The sequence below is a fragment of the Branchiostoma floridae genome, chromosome 12, assembly GCF_000003815.2.
Source record: "Branchiostoma floridae strain S238N-H82 chromosome 12, Bfl_VNyyK, whole genome shotgun sequence".
Taxonomy (NCBI): domain Eukaryota; kingdom Metazoa; phylum Chordata; class Leptocardii; order Amphioxiformes; family Branchiostomatidae; genus Branchiostoma; species Branchiostoma floridae.
This window is the reverse complement of record NC_049990.1, coordinates 19,984,992-20,004,207: the sequence shown is the minus strand read 5'-3', so window position 1 is coordinate 20,004,207 and position 19,216 is coordinate 19,984,992. Positions and strand designations below refer to the sequence as shown.

At 39.6% G+C, this 19,216-nt stretch overlaps 1 protein-coding gene across 1 annotated transcript; it reads right to left on the bottom strand.

The window, feature by feature from the left end:
• Nucleotides 1-3,819: 3,819 nt before the first annotated feature.
• Nucleotides 3,820-19,202, bottom strand: LOC118427270 (zinc finger protein DZIP1L-like). Its single transcript, XM_035836952.1, has 21 exons — nucleotides 19,028-19,202; nucleotides 17,668-17,781; nucleotides 17,320-17,367; nucleotides 17,044-17,141; nucleotides 16,527-16,598; nucleotides 16,229-16,294; nucleotides 15,476-15,613; nucleotides 14,702-14,887; nucleotides 14,135-14,254; nucleotides 13,412-13,624; nucleotides 12,400-12,507; nucleotides 11,712-11,897; nucleotides 10,749-10,941; nucleotides 9,834-9,955; nucleotides 9,135-9,321; nucleotides 7,949-8,165; nucleotides 7,015-7,221; nucleotides 6,190-6,433; nucleotides 5,781-5,851; nucleotides 4,746-4,843; nucleotides 3,820-4,311 (listed from the first exon to the last, which is right to left on the bottom strand). Exons 2-21 carry the CDS (start codon nucleotides 17,756-17,758, stop codon nucleotides 4,211-4,213), a joined length of 2,766 nt encoding a protein of 921 aa, XP_035692845.1. The 5' UTR covers nucleotides 17,759-17,781; nucleotides 19,028-19,202; the 3' UTR covers nucleotides 3,820-4,210.
• Between the last annotated feature and the right edge of the window lie 14 nt (nucleotides 19,203-19,216).

The following is a 19,216-nucleotide window of genomic DNA, read 5'->3' as shown; positions in this document are numbered from 1 at the left end:
TAGAGATGAAAAGAGCTCTCGAAAAAGTGTCATGCCTGTCTTGTATCCTATTTGCTTATGTACATACATTTAGCTTCATACATGCAACACGGTGTATTCAAAGTACCAACCACGGTCTCTACCAGACTGACTGCGCTGGCTGTTATAGGGAGAATAATTTGCCAGGGGAGTTTTGCTACCGGATGAGTTGGCGCCGGCCGGAGGGGAAACATATACCTTTTTTTTTGGGGGGGGGGGGGGCGAATTCTATGATCGCCGTATCCTGTAGTAATGCCTGGTGGAGGCTATCAGTCTCACCCGACGGCCGAAGGCATGGTATAAATATGACAGACGTGGTCATCTTGCAATCAAGTCGGTTGCTCGTAAAAATCAGCACATAAATCGAAATATTTCAATATCAATAGGATATATGCCGTTACCTTTTTTGCTAAATTTCAACTCATTCCATGAAAAAACGAGCCTGTTGCAAAACAAATGACATTTTTTTCTTAGCTTTGTTTCCAATTGGAATTCAAAATTTCTTCAGCTTGACGTTGTCTTACCTTGTTTCCTATTGGGTATCCACTATTGTCGTCAACTCTTTTCCATTCATAGAAAGGTTAAAAAACAAACAGTTTCTTCCAGATCTCTCCATTGTCTGTTCTGCAGACAAATTCATGAAAAGTCCTTTGAATATTAATTTCTGGACATCCAACTTGTCTCAGATCATTCATATTCATAATTTAAGGCCCCAGCAAGTATGACAACCTTGCAGACTGCAAAAATAGTAAGACAGGACAAAAAGAATAAAGATGGGTAAAAATGATTGCAAGTTTTCAAAATACCATAAACGTTGTAACAGGAATTGAAGAGACAAAATATGACATCATGGCACAACCAACAAGACACTCTTATTGTAATCAAGGCAAACTGTACCGGTGTAGGAAAAGTGACACTAGCGTGGTAGACTGGAGTCAATAACCATGCTGGCAACCACACTCATAGCTTCCATATTGGTACTGCAACTGCAACTACAGTCACGGCTACTTATAGTGGGGCCGCGTAGCACAGTGGTAGTGTATTCGGCCCGTGACCAAGAGGTCGCCGGTTCGAATCCGCCTGCCGTGTTGCCTGTCTTGTGCCCTTGGGAAAGGCACTTTACACGACTTTACTCACTTTACTCAAGTGAAAAATGAGTCGTCCCTCGGACAGAACGTTAAATGGAGGTCCCGTGTATGGGTAGAGCCATACCCATATGCACGGTAAAGAACACCCACATGTGCGATGGTGCGGTGTGCGTTGGTGCAAATCCTTCTGTCGGGAGTTGGTGATTCACTTCAAATTACCCGCATGGAGGCCTGGCGAACCTCTGTCTCGTATCAGCCACATGGTGATCTACATCATTTACCCGGACGGGTGTGTCATCCCGTAAGGGGCGGTATAACCCGTCACGTGCGAACATGTACAGGGTTAGCCCTTGACAATAGCCTACGGCTAGTTGGACAGCACTGGCTGTTTGTAAACAGCTGAACAAATAAATAAATAAATACTTATAGTGTCAATTATGAATACCATTTTTCAAGTTACAACACAACCTATTTGGTCCTATTTACCCAGTTTGGTCTAACTGACCCTCCCTTAAAAAGTTTTAAAGTCTATCTGACCCTCCCTTAAAACTTTTCACACAGTTTGGTCTATCTGACCCTCCCTTCAAAATTTTCTGATATCAGGCAACCATTAATGAACGTGCAGATGTTATCTATAGAACTTACTTGCTGTGGCTCCGGCTCCGACCATGTAAATAATGTTCTTCAGACAAATTCAAGAAAGGTCCGTTGAATATGAAATATTTCCAACCTTAAATCCTGTATATGTAGTCCACCCTGCATCCGGCTTTCTAAGCGGAAATACCAGTCTGGGTCGACTGGAAGATTTTTTTAGTTCTCCCTACAAACTCTGCCTATACACGGTAAAGCAACGTCCTTGGGTAAAGTATCCCCCCCCCCACCATCAGTTTAAGGCCTCGGTTTCCCATATTTTTGGAAAGAAGTGAACTTAATTTTCCTGTAAACTCTTGTAAATGTGCTTCAGGTTGCTTTGCACGTTGTAACCTATTAGACACAGGACGTATACCTACATGTATATCGTTTAATATATTGTACATGTACACGGATTTTTTTTAAATTGTCATAAAAACAATGCTAATTACACTACCAAAAATGATTTTGCTCGCTTTGCTTACCCAATGGATAATTCTTATATGAAGAAAAATATTCTTGCGAGAAGAAAATAAAATTCTAAGCAAATCAAGAAACTACCAAAAAATCTTAAGTCTCACACAATTTTCTTATTCTTCTTTGGTGAAGAAAAATTTTCTCACACCTAAGAATTTTCTAGAACTTTAAGCTCTTAAGAAAAACAAGAATTTTTGCTCTTGATGGAAGAAAAGTATTCTTCGTGTAAGAATATTAATCTCAAAAATTCAAGCAAAAGTTTGTTTGCCCCATGGACAAGCACGTTTTTGTCAGATTTCTTGGGGACAGAATAATTTTCTTCCTGGAAGATAAATTTTCTGTGAGGAAGAAAAACAAGATAGTATTACACAAAAATAATCATTTCTGGTAGTGTATACTTTATTGAAGATGCGAACTTAACCATTTTAATTACTTTTGAAATATGGTACAGAAGAAGTGAGTTACTGAGTCTGTATTGTTTTCTCTTGAAAACATGTGTGTGAAAAATACAAAAATCATAAGTCACATTAGTCTGCAGCTTTGTTCTATTGTAAGGAAAGTTGAAATTGATATTTTCAACATGTTTCAAACTGTTCTTGACATCTGCTTTGAAACCAGTGGTATTCTCTCTGGATCGCTCTCTTTATTCTTAAACTGAAAAGAGTACCCTAATTACCTCAGGGTGACATGTACGCAGTGAAATAATGGGTAGGCAATCTCTCAGCAGAGGTTCAGGTCCGGCTGCTTCTGATATTTGTAGGCTTTTTTTTGTGTTTGTGTGTGTGTGTGTGTGGGGGGGGGGGGCTTTCTATATTGTACCATTTCTTTTTTTTTTTTTTTTTTTTTAATTTTTTTTATTGCATTTCACAGAAAAGCACAGATTTACAGAAATCAAAAGAAATTACAAAAGTTGAAAGAAAGTACAAAACACAGACCATTTCTTTGCGTCTGCCAGCCAAAACTCTGCTTGGATTAGATTTTAATCCTTGGTGTTGTCCTGGTCTTGGTCATGTATTCACAAATACTTACTACATGCATGTAGTTTCTAAATCAAAGGAGGACAACATAACATCTGGGCATCAGGGTGAAACTGTTTAATTTAGGCTAATTGAGAAGTTGAAACATTTTCTATTGCTTGAATTTCTATGACACTTTGTTATTGCAGTAAATACAGTCATGTATAGTTTATGTTAATTATTGTGAAAGAACATTAATTAATTGTGTGACACACTTTTCTGACTATAAAATCATCAAAATTTACTTACTGTCAGGCCTGTCATTGCTACATAATGTACAGTGTTGTTCTAACACTAACATTCCTGAAGTATTTGGTCAACAAACAGTGAGATACATGTATTTACACTGGTGAAAGACTATCAAGTTTTTCCCGAAATACTTGTGCCTGAAATAATGATAAAAATTATGTGAATCTCAGAGCAAAAACCAGATACATATCTCTAGGCACTGACTGCATTTCTGGTAAAATGACCAAATCCTGAATAATATTTATTTGCACATTGTACTAAAATGCATGGAATGTTGGAAGCACTTAAAAGAGTTGAGAAACACAGGAGAGACTTGGACATGTGATAACCTAAAAAAAATTCACATGTTCCTGAATGGAGACAGCCTAATAGTATTGTTTTTTGTCACTCACACTGGTAACAGTGAATGGCTGATAGTAAACAAAGGTAGGGAATTCGAAGGACTAACACTACTATCAAATTTATCACTGTGAAGACATTGTTGTTTGAATGTACCGTATGTACTATTGTCCAGCTAAAGTGATTTCTACTTTATCGGAACATTTTTCAATCAGTCTAAATCAAGAATATACAATACGGTCATACAGTGTGTATAACTGCATATAGCTGCACAGATGTGCACTATGGATAATGATATGTTCATTTCAGTCTTTGAGCAACCCAATCTCAAATGCATGAAGTGGATGTAGGAAAGAACTGAAGGGCACAAGGCATCATGGGTGGGGTCAGAGGTTAGAGATCACTGAGGTCAAGGTCATCATCATCCCAGTCAGTGACTGACACCAAGGAGCTCTTCACAGAGGAGGGTCTGCCTGTGTTGTGGTCTTTCATTGCTGTGGGAATAAGAATCATCTAATTGTAAAATTGTCCTAGTGTAGTGTATGACCTTTACATTTATAATAGATGATTATGAAAAGCAAAAAGTCTACATTCTGTTGGGTTACTCTATGATCTGTAAACAAATTGCAGACAAGCATGATTGATGTCAAAGATATTACTCACAGTTGGCTACTTATATACATATCTTTGAAAGATTGGCTACATTAATGTCACTTTTTTCATCTTCAAATGACAGGTTGAACAAATCTGAAGCAGATGTAGATGAGGAAAAAAATGATCCCATATAGCCCTGCCAAAATTGATACATGCAAAATTATAAAAACATAAAAAGGCAAAAATCTGAATGACATGGAGCCATTCTCTCATTGGTTGAACAACTAATGGCCATTCTCTTATTGGTTGAGATGGACAGTCAGGATGTCCCTACCTCTGGCCCCAGCTGAAGATCCCCACACACTGGTCCCCAGGGTGTTGGTGGAGTCTGAGTCATGGTGTCTACTGGTACCTGCAGTAGGAGGGCGCGACCTGAAACAGAAATATACAAGATTTAATGTACCTTTTAAATGTCTTAACCCTTAAACTGCCAAGCGCAACTCAGACTTCGGATATATCCGGCACACAAACACATGCCCTGCATGTGTGCCATGCCTGGTTATAACTGGGATAGCATATTCCCCCGAAGTAGCAGCTTTGCGTGTGTAGCGCACAAACCCCGGAAGTTAGGGACTTTGGCCTTTTTCGGGGGTCTCTTTACAGAGGTCAGCAGCCAACCCTGGCACTAAGAGCATTTTATAGGGCTGCAACTCTGGAAGTTTCAGGGTTAAGCGGTAGAATTCAGTTTCAGCATAGGGATGTCCCTGTAGCTCAACTGGTAGCAGCCTCACAGTTGAGTTTCTGGTTCCAATTATTTCTTTAAGATTCTCCAAAATGCAGTAGAAGGTATGGCAGAACAGGTGTTTCTTGTTAGAAGATGCCTTTTTAAGGTCACCATACGCTCAGTACCGCCATAATTAGTAGGAAACCACCAGTTCAAATCCTGGGAAATTTTACATTTGTGAGCACAGGCACAATTCAGTCAACCTTGTAGGTTTGACTGTGAGGCCTTGTATACTTTGTGTTGTTCTGAATAAACCAAATCTACTACTACTACTACTACTACTACTACTACTACTATCTCAGTGGTTGGGCTGCAACAACTTTTTGGAGGGAAATGACATTGGCATCTTGTGTTGATGTAAAAGGCTCAAGCATTTTAAATGGAAAAGGCTACCAAGTTGAACCCTTCCCTGTAAAAATACATTTTGCTACTGTACAGATTCTGAAACATCAAGGAAATTTGCTGACCTACGTGTTACTAGACACTACAAAGTGAACAACAAGAACAAGTTGTAGCACATTTTAACAGATGTTACTATAATTCTAACATCTAACTTCAAAGATGTTTTAATGTGAACAGCCTTACCTGTTGCGACCATCAGGGTTCTCTGATAGAGAAGACAGGGAGAAGGTGTCATGGCTGTCATCTTCTTCATCCTGGCAAACGTAATGCAGAATCATTATAGGGAATTCAGTATTGTAATAATTTTGAAGAGTATTACACTAAACCATGAAATGATTGAGATTTTCAGTACTAACATAATGATTGCAATACTTGTCAGTTGTAAGACACAAAATAAAGTGTTGATTTTGAAGTTAGTGCTACATGTTTGAAGAAGGTGTACATTCTTTTGTACATAATTTTTAGGAAAAAGGATTACCAGACTACTGATTAATGTAAATTCAATATTCTTGGAATGTTTGGTTGAAGCTGTACATTTGTATGGCGTGATTTCTAGATACATGTACTTCATGATTTAGAAATTCTTGCCCACCTCGAAGCTGTCCCTGCTAGTTCTCCTGTTTGCTTGTCCCTGTGCCTTCTCCCCTGACATGGCGTCCACCGCTCCCACTGGCTTCTTATCGTCCCTCCTCCTCCCCGTGAGCTGGGCCTCAATGGACTGTGCCAGCTCCTTCACTATGGTACCCTGGGGCTGTCTCACTGCAGACACGGGGGAGCGAGGCTTGGATGTCCCTGTCTTCACTTTGCTTGGGCTGATTTCTTCCAACTCACTGCCACTACAATACATTGGAAATTCCATGATTTTGAAAGTAGTATGGTACTACAGAGGGGTATGTGGTACATATAGAAAACACACTGCTAGGTCTAGGGGACCCAAACCTACACCACTTATTCCTTACACAAAATAAATAAAAAACACAGCAAGTCCAGTACAAAAAAACACAAAAACTGGAAGCTTTGCTGCAGTACCAAGGTCACATACCGGGGGGCTCAAAATACACTTTTGACTTTGTCTTCCTGACCCCTATCCATATACTAAATATCATAATTGCAATCCTTTCAGAGGATAGTTGCTGACCACAGATATCTGGAGACTCAAAGAGACAAACACACACATGCACACCAAAAACAATACCTCATTTATCACAGAGGTAAATGCAGATTTAACACATGATGAATACTTGATATACAGATTAAGGCAAAGTTGTAGTACTGGATAATATCAGTCTCTATCACCGAGAAAGAAAAAAAACACAGTGTAGAAAAAACCAAGCAAAACATAAGAATTCAAGTCCTACAAAATGTAGACCAATTATATGATCTTACACAGGGGTATTATAATACCATATACATGTACCTTTCTGAGTCCCAGTTGCTTTCAGTCTCGTCTTCCCCAGCGTGGGGAATGGCCACAGCCCCTCCCCTGGGGGCAGGCTGTGGGCTGGAGGGGGTGCGCTGTCTGGGCTGGGGGGTAGGGGTGGGACTGGGGGTCCTGGGGCCAGCATCGTGGATCTCAGGAAGGGAAACTTCACTTTCCGATGACAAGGAGTAATCATCTTCAGAACTGTGAAGGGAAGGAAGAAGACTGACTGTAAATATCACATTCCTGTAATATAGGTCATATTAATGCTATTGTATGGATGACATCCTCTGGGGACCCCAAAAGGAGAAAAGGCAATTATGCAAAAAAAAAAAAAAAAACAATGCCACAAAATGTTTCTTCATCATGAAATCTAAGTGGTCAGGAATAAGATTGAACAAATGATTAAACACAGAGGATGGTATACATGTACATGCATAGCAATATATATTTTTCAATTCTTTCATATCTTCTTCTTTGACTTATTAATTTTCTTTGGCATTTTACAACATTTAGTGATATTCATTTTGGTGTCACTTTTTGCAATTTATAGCTGCATATAACAGTTCATCTTGAATCTCAGCTATGAACGATTTACAGTTAGCTCGTACTGTTGTATATTTTTCAATTGTCTGGAAATGGATGAATTTTGATGCCTGCCTAGATTTTATCCGTGCATTGGTTTAATCAACATGGCAGCAGTTTTGAATTACAGAAAATATATTGACTGTCCTGAAACGCTACGGCGGAGAAAAAAGAATGTGCACCATCGTACAACTGAGTACAGAAGACATGCCAAACAACATAAAAATATGGCAAACAGAACATAGAGATATAGGTGCAAACACTCAAGACACTGACCGATTACAATACTCTGTCGACGGAGGTTACCCTCCAGTCACAGAGTAAAAACAATTAACGTCCATCCTACCCAGTACTGGTCAGTGTCCCTGTAGCTGACAGGTGCTCTCTGTCCAGTCTGTCCGGTGTGGCCGTCCTGGGGGCAGGTTTGGGGGGATCCTTCCTGACCTTTGACCCTTGGCCCTGTCTCTGCGCCCCTGAGTCCAGGCGGGGTCTCTTCTGGGCGGCCCTGACAGGGGGAGGGGTCTGGTCAGACCAGCCATGCTGCTGGGAGCCTGTGGTATGGGCTGGAGGTACATTTTTATCAATGATCAAAAAGATCAGACTACAAACTTTGGATGCTTAGACACAAATTCATCTAAAAATCTGAACACATACTACAAATTTAACGGACAACGTCGCCTACTGATACATGCACATCGAGCGGTCAATCTTGGACAGTTCTGAAAAATGGTAGTCAAATGACTATACAGGTGTTGAATTACTTTTATTTTGCTACATGCGAAACTGCAAGTTGGCAAAAATTTAACGTGCAAAATACAACTCGTCTATAATGCAATGTTCTAGCCAGCATCCATCATTCTGTACTTTGGTGGAATTTTGGATAAGAATTTTGCTCATTCTGTAACTTTTGACGGACAGAAATCGGAGCATGAAAATATAGACAGAACTTCAAATTTTGGAAAGATATCCACATAATCAGCATGTAAGTTTGCAGCAAAGCCAACTTTGATTGTTTATAACACCTACTGACGACCGGTGATGATCCCTGTTAGCCAAACAAAGGCACCGTGGCTTCAGTATTTTTACTATAGGCCAGGAATTTTCAACATGTAAGATTGCAAGTTCAGAATATTTTTACGTGCAAATCTCAAAAATTATGTGCAAATTGCAAGTTAAGTATGTGTATTTCGAGCCTTGCTATATCAATCTATGGAACTTCATGACATGCAATTGATGACAACGAATTCATGTAAGCTTAAAATGACAGATTTAACAGTTACATTCACAGTAACAATTGATAACATGAGCTTTCAAACTATGAGCGGGGAAAAATAAACATTCAAGAACATGTGATATCAAGAACAGTCATTTTGCTGCAGCATTGTCCCAAGGGTCCCTTTGCCAGCCTCTTCCAAATCCATAAAACACCTTTTGAGTTACGCTGTGAGCATGAAAGCATGTATAACCTTCTTCATAACATACAAAAGAACAGCTGTATAAATAAGTTTAACCTGTGTAAGACCAAGCCTCACCTGAGGAAGGTCGACTACCGACAGACTTTGGAGACTTCTGAAGCTCTTTTGCTCGGCTGTCCACGAAGTCCAGGTGCTGCTGGCGTACATCCCAGAATTCCTTGTACTGCTCGGCAATCTGGACCCTCTCCGTTTTCAGGATTTTCAGTTTGTTCTCCAATGACTGAGCGGTTATCCCCGTGGTGCCCTAATAAAATAAGGATATGTGATAAAAAGTTGTATTCAAAATTTATAACTAGCACAACTTTCTTGGCATGGTTAGAGCACATTGGGCTCAGAAGCAATAGTTGGTAGTACCCTAATGCTGTACCCTTGGGAATAAGGCGCTAACACAGTATTCCTACCATGACGGTGCAGTGACATTCATCGGGCCTCTTTGGCTCATCTGTCAAAAAGTGTGCCAAAAAGGACACGGGTTTGGTGCGCCAGGTTGTAACATCCACATAAAGAGTCATACATAATATTTTGCTTGAATGTGCTTGCTTAAATGTGCTTGACACCATATTGAATGAAATCTAAATCTAAAGGGGAAAATCCAATTTATTACCAATTTTTTAATCTTAAATCTGTCTTAAATCCGGCTGTTATTGATAAATGTAAACTGAGTTCAAGAAGAAAAACAGAATGCCATGGATGTTACTTTTACTTGCTTCACTACATTAGTATGTGTTTTCTACTGAATTTTAGAAAAGTTCTTACCGGCCTTATCCCTCTCTTCTCCAGGTTGACCTGTAGCTCCTCTTCAAGTTCGTTCTTGATCCCCTGGATCAGAGTCGGGTTCTTCTTCAGAGCCTCCACCAGTCTCAAGCTCCTAGTGGTCCCTAAGGAGGAGAACAATGATAACACATTTGATTTAAATTTGACTAATGACTAGTTCTACCACCTCTGAGCTGTACTACTTGTCATGGCAAATCTGCCCATCTTCCTACTCACTTCCTGTCACATCTAAATTACAGTACAAGTAACACATACCAACCCAACCCAAACAAACAAACACACAATGAAAATATGGTCTCAATTCAGAGTCAACAAGAAGGAACTTGTAGTTTCTTGACAAAGGACTGGGGATGACTTAGGAAAGGGCATACAAATTGCAATTTAGAAGAAAGAAACTTTCACAATTGTGAACACTAGATACTTCAGATAAGAATACCCTCCCCAAATGTAAAAATATTGTATATTTGCCAAAAAAAATAATGGGAAGATTGGAAAACATGACATGCAGTTAAAAAATCAAGACATATTCTTGCAGTCATCTTATAAATTGTTACAATCTGCAGCTACACTACAGTTTAAAGTGTGATTAGAATAGTCACAAAGGGCAAACATGGCTTTTTAAGAACAGAAGTCTGGTAAATAGTGCCATTCTTGGTGCTGAATGACACAACAACAACACAATGGGTCTTGTCCTTGGTGCTGAACTACACATTAACAACACTGGAGGCCCTGCTCTTCTTGCTGAAGACACATTAAACACTGGTGCCCCTGTCCCTGGTGCTGAATTGACACATTAATAAAACTTGGGGCCCTGTCCTTGGTGCTGAATGTCAAAGTAACAATAATTTTCATCAATAATATTTAAAAAAAAACACAACATATCTGTGATCTGCCTACCCGTCAGGTCATTAGTAGATAACATGGTGTCCTCCATGGTAGATTCCTCCTCTTCCTCTTCTTCACTCTCCGACTCCTCTGTTGTTTCCGGCGACGGTTCCCGTATGACGGGCACCTTCTGTGGGGAGGGGCCTCTCTTGGGGGGGCTGGGGGACACTGGGGGCTTGCCTTCACTCCTGGGGGCAACTGCAGGCTGGGGGAGGGGGACAGAATGAAAAAAACAGTTAAAGTCCTTCCTGTACCAGATAGTGCATGGGGCAGCGCCCATCTCTGTTCCATTTTCCCTCAGGCCACACAACTTTGTGCAATCACTACAGCAGGGGGTTAGTCTACAGATGTATCATTATAAAAGTCTTTGGAATGACTCGGTCTGGATCGAAATCATGACACCTTACCATTGCAAAGGGTCATGCAGAATATGAACAGGATATACACTGAACGTCTGTCACACCCAAACTTTGCACATCTAACCGTAAATGCTGTTAAAAGATATCTACTGAGGATGCTTCTTCGGTACAGTTAATTCTATAATAGTTCTAGGGAAAAATGAACTCTGAGTAAATCAGATAGAGTGTGTCTCAGACAACATTTGAATGAGTGAATGATTGAGTGCATCTTTAAGTGATTGAATGAAGAAGCAAAGGAAAATTTCAAATTCCATTCCTTCCAAATCATTTATGCTGAACAGTACATGCACACCACCTAGCAGGTCAAAAGAGAACTGCAGAATGAAATGTTAGGGTCCGGCCATTGAGGTAAACCATGAAGTTGAAGCCCAGAGTTGGATTCACTGGACAGATCAGCCACATGGAAGTACAGTGTGAAGACTATCCGACTGCTGCCTACCCCTGTGACAGGGATTCCAGCAGCAGTATAATCAAAAATGGATACGACAACAATGATACGACGACACTAAAGCAGTGCTTCATTCTGCTTTCTCTACTTAAAACTCTCTGTCCTTACCGGCCTGCTAGCCAGGTCATCTATCTGTTTCCTCTGCTGTTTGATGAGTCTCTCCTGCTCCTTGGCCCTGCGGATCATCTCCTCCACCTGCTGGTCTTTCTTCTTAGACTTGTTCACGATTCCTTCTCGCTCGTTCTGCAGCGCTGAGGTCGAGTCTGACAGCAAACTGTTCATCTTCTCTAGTTCCTTAAAAAAGACGAAACAAGTCATAAAAAGGGGGCTATGAATTAGAACTGTGCAACATCAGTGTAAAAAGTAATACAAAAAAACAATTTACGATTTGTCAAAACTTACATTTCAAATACTAATTCTTATAAATAATTGATGCTCAGTAATACACATATGCCTCCTAGCAGGTCAAAAGAGAACTGCAGAAAGCTGTCAAGGTACCAGTTATACTTGACTTGTCAAATTTTTCATGTTAAATGGCAATTTTTCTAAATGATGTAAATCATTAAATGCTGGATGGTACATGCACATCACCTAGCAGGTCAAAAGAGAACTGCAGAATATGTCAATCACTGATAAGGTATACTGATTCTCAATTTGCTAAATTCTATATTTGCAATGCCAAATCTTCTACATCATTGATGATTGACAGTGCATGCACACCACCTAGCAGGTCAAACAAAAACTGCAGAACATGTCACACATAAAAAAGGTAAGGTGTGGTTCAATTAGCCCATACCTGTGTATGTTTGTCCTGCATCTTTCTCATCCTGTTTTTCCACTTGTCTTCCTGGGAATTCAGCTGAGACTTCAAGTCTCCCTTCATGTTGGCCTCAATTCCTGCCATCTATACAATGTAAAACAACCAGTCAATTGTAAATCAATGACATAAATGTACACAGGGCTTGAATTTTTCACACCATCATCACACACACGTCACACCATCTATTGTTTGGGAGCATAATTTGTTGATTTTTGTTGTCAAATCTCATTCAAGGCTTCCAAAAATATATTCTCAACTTCTCATCTATTTCATATTTTCATAAGATCATATTTTAGACAGAGGCAGATGGAGATCAGCAATCAGACCTAAACGACTTACCGTAACGTCCAACCCTTGTAAGACAGGGAACAACGGAAACTATAAAGTGGATAGTGAGTGAGTGAGTGTGATGGGGTGAAATTTTACTCCATCCCCACAAGAAAATTTCCATCCCCAGATGGAGGGACAGACCATGGAGCATTCACAATATCATACTTGATGCCTTGAAATAGCTTTGAAGTTCAAGATTAATAATCATCTGGTGTATTTTGCCAGCCAGTAGGTACCCCAAGTATGAGTAATGAGGCTGTTTAACGTGGTCGAGGCACCTCCTCGAGCACGGGATCCCCGTTTTACGTCCCTCCCGGAAGACGATTTCGTGGAAAACTTCGTGAGGCTACAGCAATCCGGATGTCCTTGGTTGGTCCCCCATCCAAGCGCTATCCGGACTGCGCGTTGCTTAACTTCCGAGATCGAGGGATCGGGTGTACCAACGCCAGGCATAACCTTCGTTTTGTAGTTGGAGTCAGGAAAAAAAAACAAGTGTTCAGATGCTGACACACTGGCTCGGTGGGCGTCACTCCACCGTCATGGGGGCAGGGGCATGGCGAGTATCGAACTCAGGACCTACTGATTCTGATTCCAACGCTATAGCCATTGCGCCACACAGACGCCACGCATTTGGAGTCAAGAAAAGAACTTTTCTCACCTTGTCATTGAGCTCTTCCTTCAGCTGCTGCACCTCCTCCTGTTGTTTCCTCAGCATCTCCCGTTCCTCCTCCATGTCGTCCCGTAACGCGCCCAGGTTTGACCTCGGGCCGGACTTCTGCAGCTCCAGCAATGCATTCTGGGATGCCTGGTACTTCTCGTTCACCTCTTTTAGCTCCTTCATAAACATGTTGCTCATCTTTTCCATTTGTTCCTGTAGTAAAAGAAAACCCTCAAATTTTGAGACTCAGATACATGTACATCTACATTTGCCATGGGGATAATAAAACTTTTAGCTTGTAATGTATTGTGACAGTGTTTCTTCTGACTTTCTTGAAATACATTGTCATATTATCATAATAAATATTATCAGCTATTCTAAGTGTACTAACAATATTAGAAAAAAACTCAAATCTTGAGACTCTTGTCATGCAGATTATGACTGTCTCCCTTCTGGCTTTCTTAAAATACACATAATATTATGCAACATGGATTCAAAACTTTTAGCTCATATTGTCTAAACTAATATCATCTTTCTGGCTTTCTTAAAATGCACACAATATGCTTAAATATGATTTGTATCTATACTCTTTATATGAGTCTACAGCCACGATACCAATGTTCACTTCAAGAGGACACTCCATCATGTGACCATCATGTGACTGTCATGTGACCATCATGTGATTGCCATGTGACCATCATGTGATAGTCATGTGATCCCCACCTGATATTTCTTCTCCTGCAGGTCCTTCCATGCCTCCATCTCCTTCCTGCTCTGGTCCTGTACTCTCTGTTGTTTTTCCATGTCCTGAGCAATCCCCAGGTTTCTTTGATTCCTCTCATCCTAAAAATAACAGTTTTAACATTAGGGACAACAGGTAGATGACACTTGTTGTGTTATTTTTGTTACTTGAGAACATTTATGTACACGATACACTCCTTTGTCTTTGGAGTTTGGGACCACACTATTAACACCACATTACTATCTACATGTACACTTTGTAAATAGGTAAATACTTTGTGTTTAGGACTGCATCTGTAAGCAGCGCCACCTATGCTGCAGTGCAATGTTAATCAGTCAGTCAGAATTGCCCTGAGGAAGGTGACAGAAGTCACTGAATCATAGGTTGACTAAAACACTAGGTTGTATACAAAGAATATTTGCTATTTGGCGACTGTTTCGTGCCTTTTTTTCCAGACTGCTAAAATCGCTAATGTTGTTCTTTGACCCTAAAAAATGTAAATCAAAAGCACAATGATTGACATATGTCAACAAAAGCCTTCTCCTCACCTGTAGTTGTGACTCAGTGAGTCTGAGTCTCTCCTTGATCTCTGTGAGTTCTCCCTCCAGTTTCTGAGTGGCAGCCCTGGACTGTACCATGGTGGCATCGGAGGGGGGTAGAGACTCCGGGTGCCTCCTGTACACATGCTGTTGTAGGAAGGAGGAGTTCAGGAAGGCCTTGTTGCAGTGGGGGCACTGGAAACAAAGTCATAGAGGGACAAAATTAAAACACAGTCGGTAGAAAAGAATTATAAGACAAAGGGACATCTCTATTGATATCTAAATTGCAAGAAGTATGTTGGGTTCTTTTGCATGCAGAAGTCTGATGCACCCATACACATGGCACCATTGGCTTTACATCCCAAACCTGAAAGGACTAAAGCATTAACCTTAAGCTTGAAGTTCAAACTATACCAAAGCAGGGTTAGAACTTCTGCTCTCAGTGAATGCTGTCTGAAACGACTGACTGTTTCCAAATTTCATCCAGTTGCTTGAGCACCTGTTACCTTGCATACAGTAACTTGTTACCTCAAATTGAATGTTTAGCCTTCATCGTCATTTTACAGTAATTCACAGTTAGTTGTGGTAGTTTATTTTCTATTCAAAACAGAAAAAACTACAGTGCAGTGGTGGCTTACCCCTTAAAGTAATATACTTTTCTAGCTTTGAGCATATACTGTGTAACCTGACTTTTCCATTATGTGATTTGTATAAAAAGATTATACTATTTGCTATTAAGCATTACTACATTTAACTGAGAGTTTGACATGTGTCTACATGCACCTTGTGGTAGTTGTTTGCTCCAGCCTGCATGATGAGTTGTTGAGCTGCTAACATCTTCTTCCTCTTCCTGCTCTCCTGTTTCACCTTCTGCAGCTCTTCTTTCAGCTTCCCCATCTCCTGTCTGGTCTTCTCATGTTCCTGGTGTCAAACATGAAAAAGTTACAGTCAAACCTGTCTATAGCGGCCACTCAAGGGACCGGACAAATTTGGCCACTACAGACAGGTGGCCTCTGTATAGATCGTGGCCCCTAATACAGGTTTGACTGTACTTTCTACAATTATGCCTATGTTTGTGATGTTCTGAGAATGTTATACTTATACATGTACATAACATAAGATCATTTTAGTGAAGTACAGAAAAAAACTGGTAAAAGGTAAAAGTGGTGCCATGACCTTTCTTGTCTTGGGCTGTAGGGGCAATGGTCCACCTGTGCACCTCTAATGCACAGTACAATGTATTGGACGGCAGAGCCTTTGACCACCCCACTCCCCACCCAAAGTCAAATATACATGGTTAGACCTTAGCACATGTAGCATCTAGCATAGATCATGTATGTGACATCTCATTCTTGTAATCCACTTGCCTGTATAATACACATGTAAAGCTTATACGTTATAGTATACTTATACTGCTATTGACTGTTGATGATGATGAAAGACATACAAACAGAAAGCATAAACAATCTGTCCTCCCTGACATCATGTTAGATAATATTGTTTTATGAATTTATGATATGATGTTCTTAATCTTACCTCATTAGCTTTTCTGAGTTTTTCATCATGTGAACCCACAATGTTAGTCAGGTAGTCTTGTGAATGCTGGGAAAACAGGGGTAGAAATATAGAGTTATTCTAAGAAAATCAACAGTAAAATGATCTATACATTTTGTAACAGTTTTTTTTCAGATGATTCAATCAATTTAGATGATCTTTTTCTTTACATTCTTAGAAAAAAATTACAAGCCTTTTCAATATTTATCATAATGAAGAACACAGGAAAATCTAAATACAACCGCTTTATCCTGAATAGCAAATTACACTTTTTACTTACCAACAAATACTCTATTGTGAGCTGTGCCAGGCGAAACAATTTGACAAAAGTGGGGTCTACCATTCTCAAATCCTGCAAGAAAAAAAGCATCATTTTCATTTTCAACACAGTGTAATGCTCATCCTAGTCTAGGTTGTATATGTGAACTAAACTACAGTTTTTTTATATCATTAACTTTAAGTTTAACAATAGCTTTTCTCTCTATATATACATATATCTTACATTGTTTAGTCAGTAGAATGTTAAGATTTACACTGTATCACTATTTTGTGTTTATTATAGTTGGCCATATAAATCATTTGAATAATGCTTGCATTGCATAATAAACAAGATATATACAAAATTGTAACAAATGTATCTTTTCAATATACATGTATGATACAAGGGTCAGCTAAGTCAACATAGTAATTCCGACACTGTTTACAGACCTTTGGGCTTGGGACAAGTTGCCTTTAATTTACTCCCGATCGATCTGCTTAAAGTTACGTAAGGTTTTAAAAATTGCCTTAGAACTGACCACTTCCTGCTGTATATCACAGAAGGTGATGTTCATGATGTTGTCCTGAAGACTGTGGAAGTCCAGCTCCCGGGAGATACGGTCAACATCAACTGAGGCTACCAAAACATGACAACAAGAACAAGCAAAATAGCATTAGATCTAAATCATTAATTTTCATAGACTATGTCAAGATTCAAATCTGGATGTTTGATTTTTATTCTCATTATCTATAGAACTCTTTTTTCTCATGTATTTTATCATAAGATTAAGAATATATCACACATCATGTCTTACCTATCTTTCTCCAGTCTACTCTTTCAAACCTTTTCCTAAATTGGAAACCTGTAAAAAAAGAAGTAAAATACACTTTTAATAAAACTGCAAATGTGAAGGAAAACAGACAGACATTTGCTCCCAATATAACATTCTTCTACTAAGTGTGTTTCTTCAATTTCAACTCTTGCTTTACAGCTGGCATTTGATCTCTACAAAGAAACCAATTTTAAGGCATTCTAGAGCTGCATCTGGTATCAGAAACATTAGAATTTAGATAAATTAGCAGTTTGTACTTCCAGTTATTACCAAATCAGAGTTATTCAGCTTATTCAAGTTATTGTCATTATTGCGACTTGTTGTACCCACCTGTCCCATTAGCTCCCATGCTGGTCCTGTATCCGTAAGACTGTCCCTGGGCTGGACCATAGCTGTACTGTCCCGGCATCATGGCAGTCATAACTCACCTCACAGCACTAACCACTGGAAGGCAAAGGATGAAAGCTTTGATTATATAAGAGCCAGCACTGTACACCTATTATATAGACTATATATATATACATGGATATACATAGAGCCAGGCTTTTAGCAAGGCAGGCATCATGGGTCATCTGGACACGCTTTTCTTAAAATAACAAGAAATTTGATGCACTGGACACCCTTACACTGGGGAGCAGCATGAAATTCTGGTTGACCAGGGAGGCCACTAGGTCATTTATGGTTACTTACAGTCTTTTGTTTTAAGTTGTGACCTCTGTAACAGTATTTTTGCTCCTCAGGATACCTTATTAGAATACACTATAAAGTACCAAAAACTCTGCACCATGAAAGGTGGACTACCCAGATCCCCTTACAATTGTCACTTACCATGACTCACCGATAAATAAGGACTCCCTATAACAAAATCCTAGTAGTAGCTAAAAAGTAAAAAAGCCTGCATGGAGCGGTCCATGAGTATGGCAGGCAAAAAAAAAGATTAGCTCCAGTTGTTAGATTACATCAATGCACTAGCTACCAGGCCCTAATGATCTTTCTTTTATAGTTTGGTAACAGCTGTTGCATTGCCCACTGCAGAACAAAGGAAACGACAAGATTATGTCAATATGTGACAGATTTCTAACCAACCTGTCGTACTGTAGAATCATAAGGTATTTTTATACTCTCTGGTATTATTTCTATCACTGTCCAAACACCTGCCAATTCTATTTGGGCAACACTTAAAGCAATCAACTAAAGATGAAACGGCTTATGATCTAAAATCAAATAAAGAATTTACAAAAAAACAACAAAAAAAAAAAACAATAGTGACTGATACTGTTACGCCATATCATAAAAATGTAATTCGCTTTATCAACTGGCCTCAAAGCTCTGGATAGAGACGTTTTTACAATGATTGAATAACAATATTCATCAAAAACGCACAAAGGTCTTATCGCATACTTTTGACACAACGTCATGCAACATATAATTTGAAGCGTGAACAAAAATAACAGACGAATCACCATGTAAATGTACAGTGGGCGTAGGCAAAGCTAAACGCAACCACCTGTTCAAAGTCTATAAGCAGATGTAAATCACAAGACAGTAAGTCCAGAGGTTAGGCCCCGCCCTTAGTAAGTAGAGAGTATATGCTGCAAAGTCAAGTTGTTTACCTTAGCGATTAGCAATTAGGTGACAAAAACGTCTCGCCACAAGTTCACAAAACGTGTGATAAGCCAATAAATCTTACCAGAGAGTGTGTATTCTTCCCCCACTGTCTCGCTGTAGTGTTTGAGTGCGATTCACCGCCTTGATATCTCGGAAAACTGCGAAATTCCACAATCCACATGCAAAAAAATGTTCAAAACAGACGCCATCTTTGAAATTCGTTTACATCTCACGGCATGCTGGGAAATTTCTAAAACTACAAATAATTTCA

Bases quoted from the DNA above. Each gene is read 5' to 3' on its own strand.
- LOC118427270 (XM_035836952.1), bottom strand. From the start codon at position 17,758: ATGACTGCCATGATGCCGGGACAGTACAGCTATGGTCCAGCCCAGGGA. The intron at 8,166-9,134 runs GTGAGGCTTGGT...ATGTACCTCCAG, and splicing joins CGGTAGTCGACCTTCCTCAG to CCCATACCACAGGCTCCCAG. The intron at 7,222-7,948 runs GTAGGATGGACG...TTCCCTTCACAG, and splicing joins GGGACACTGACCAGTACTGG to TTCTGAAGATGATTACTCCT.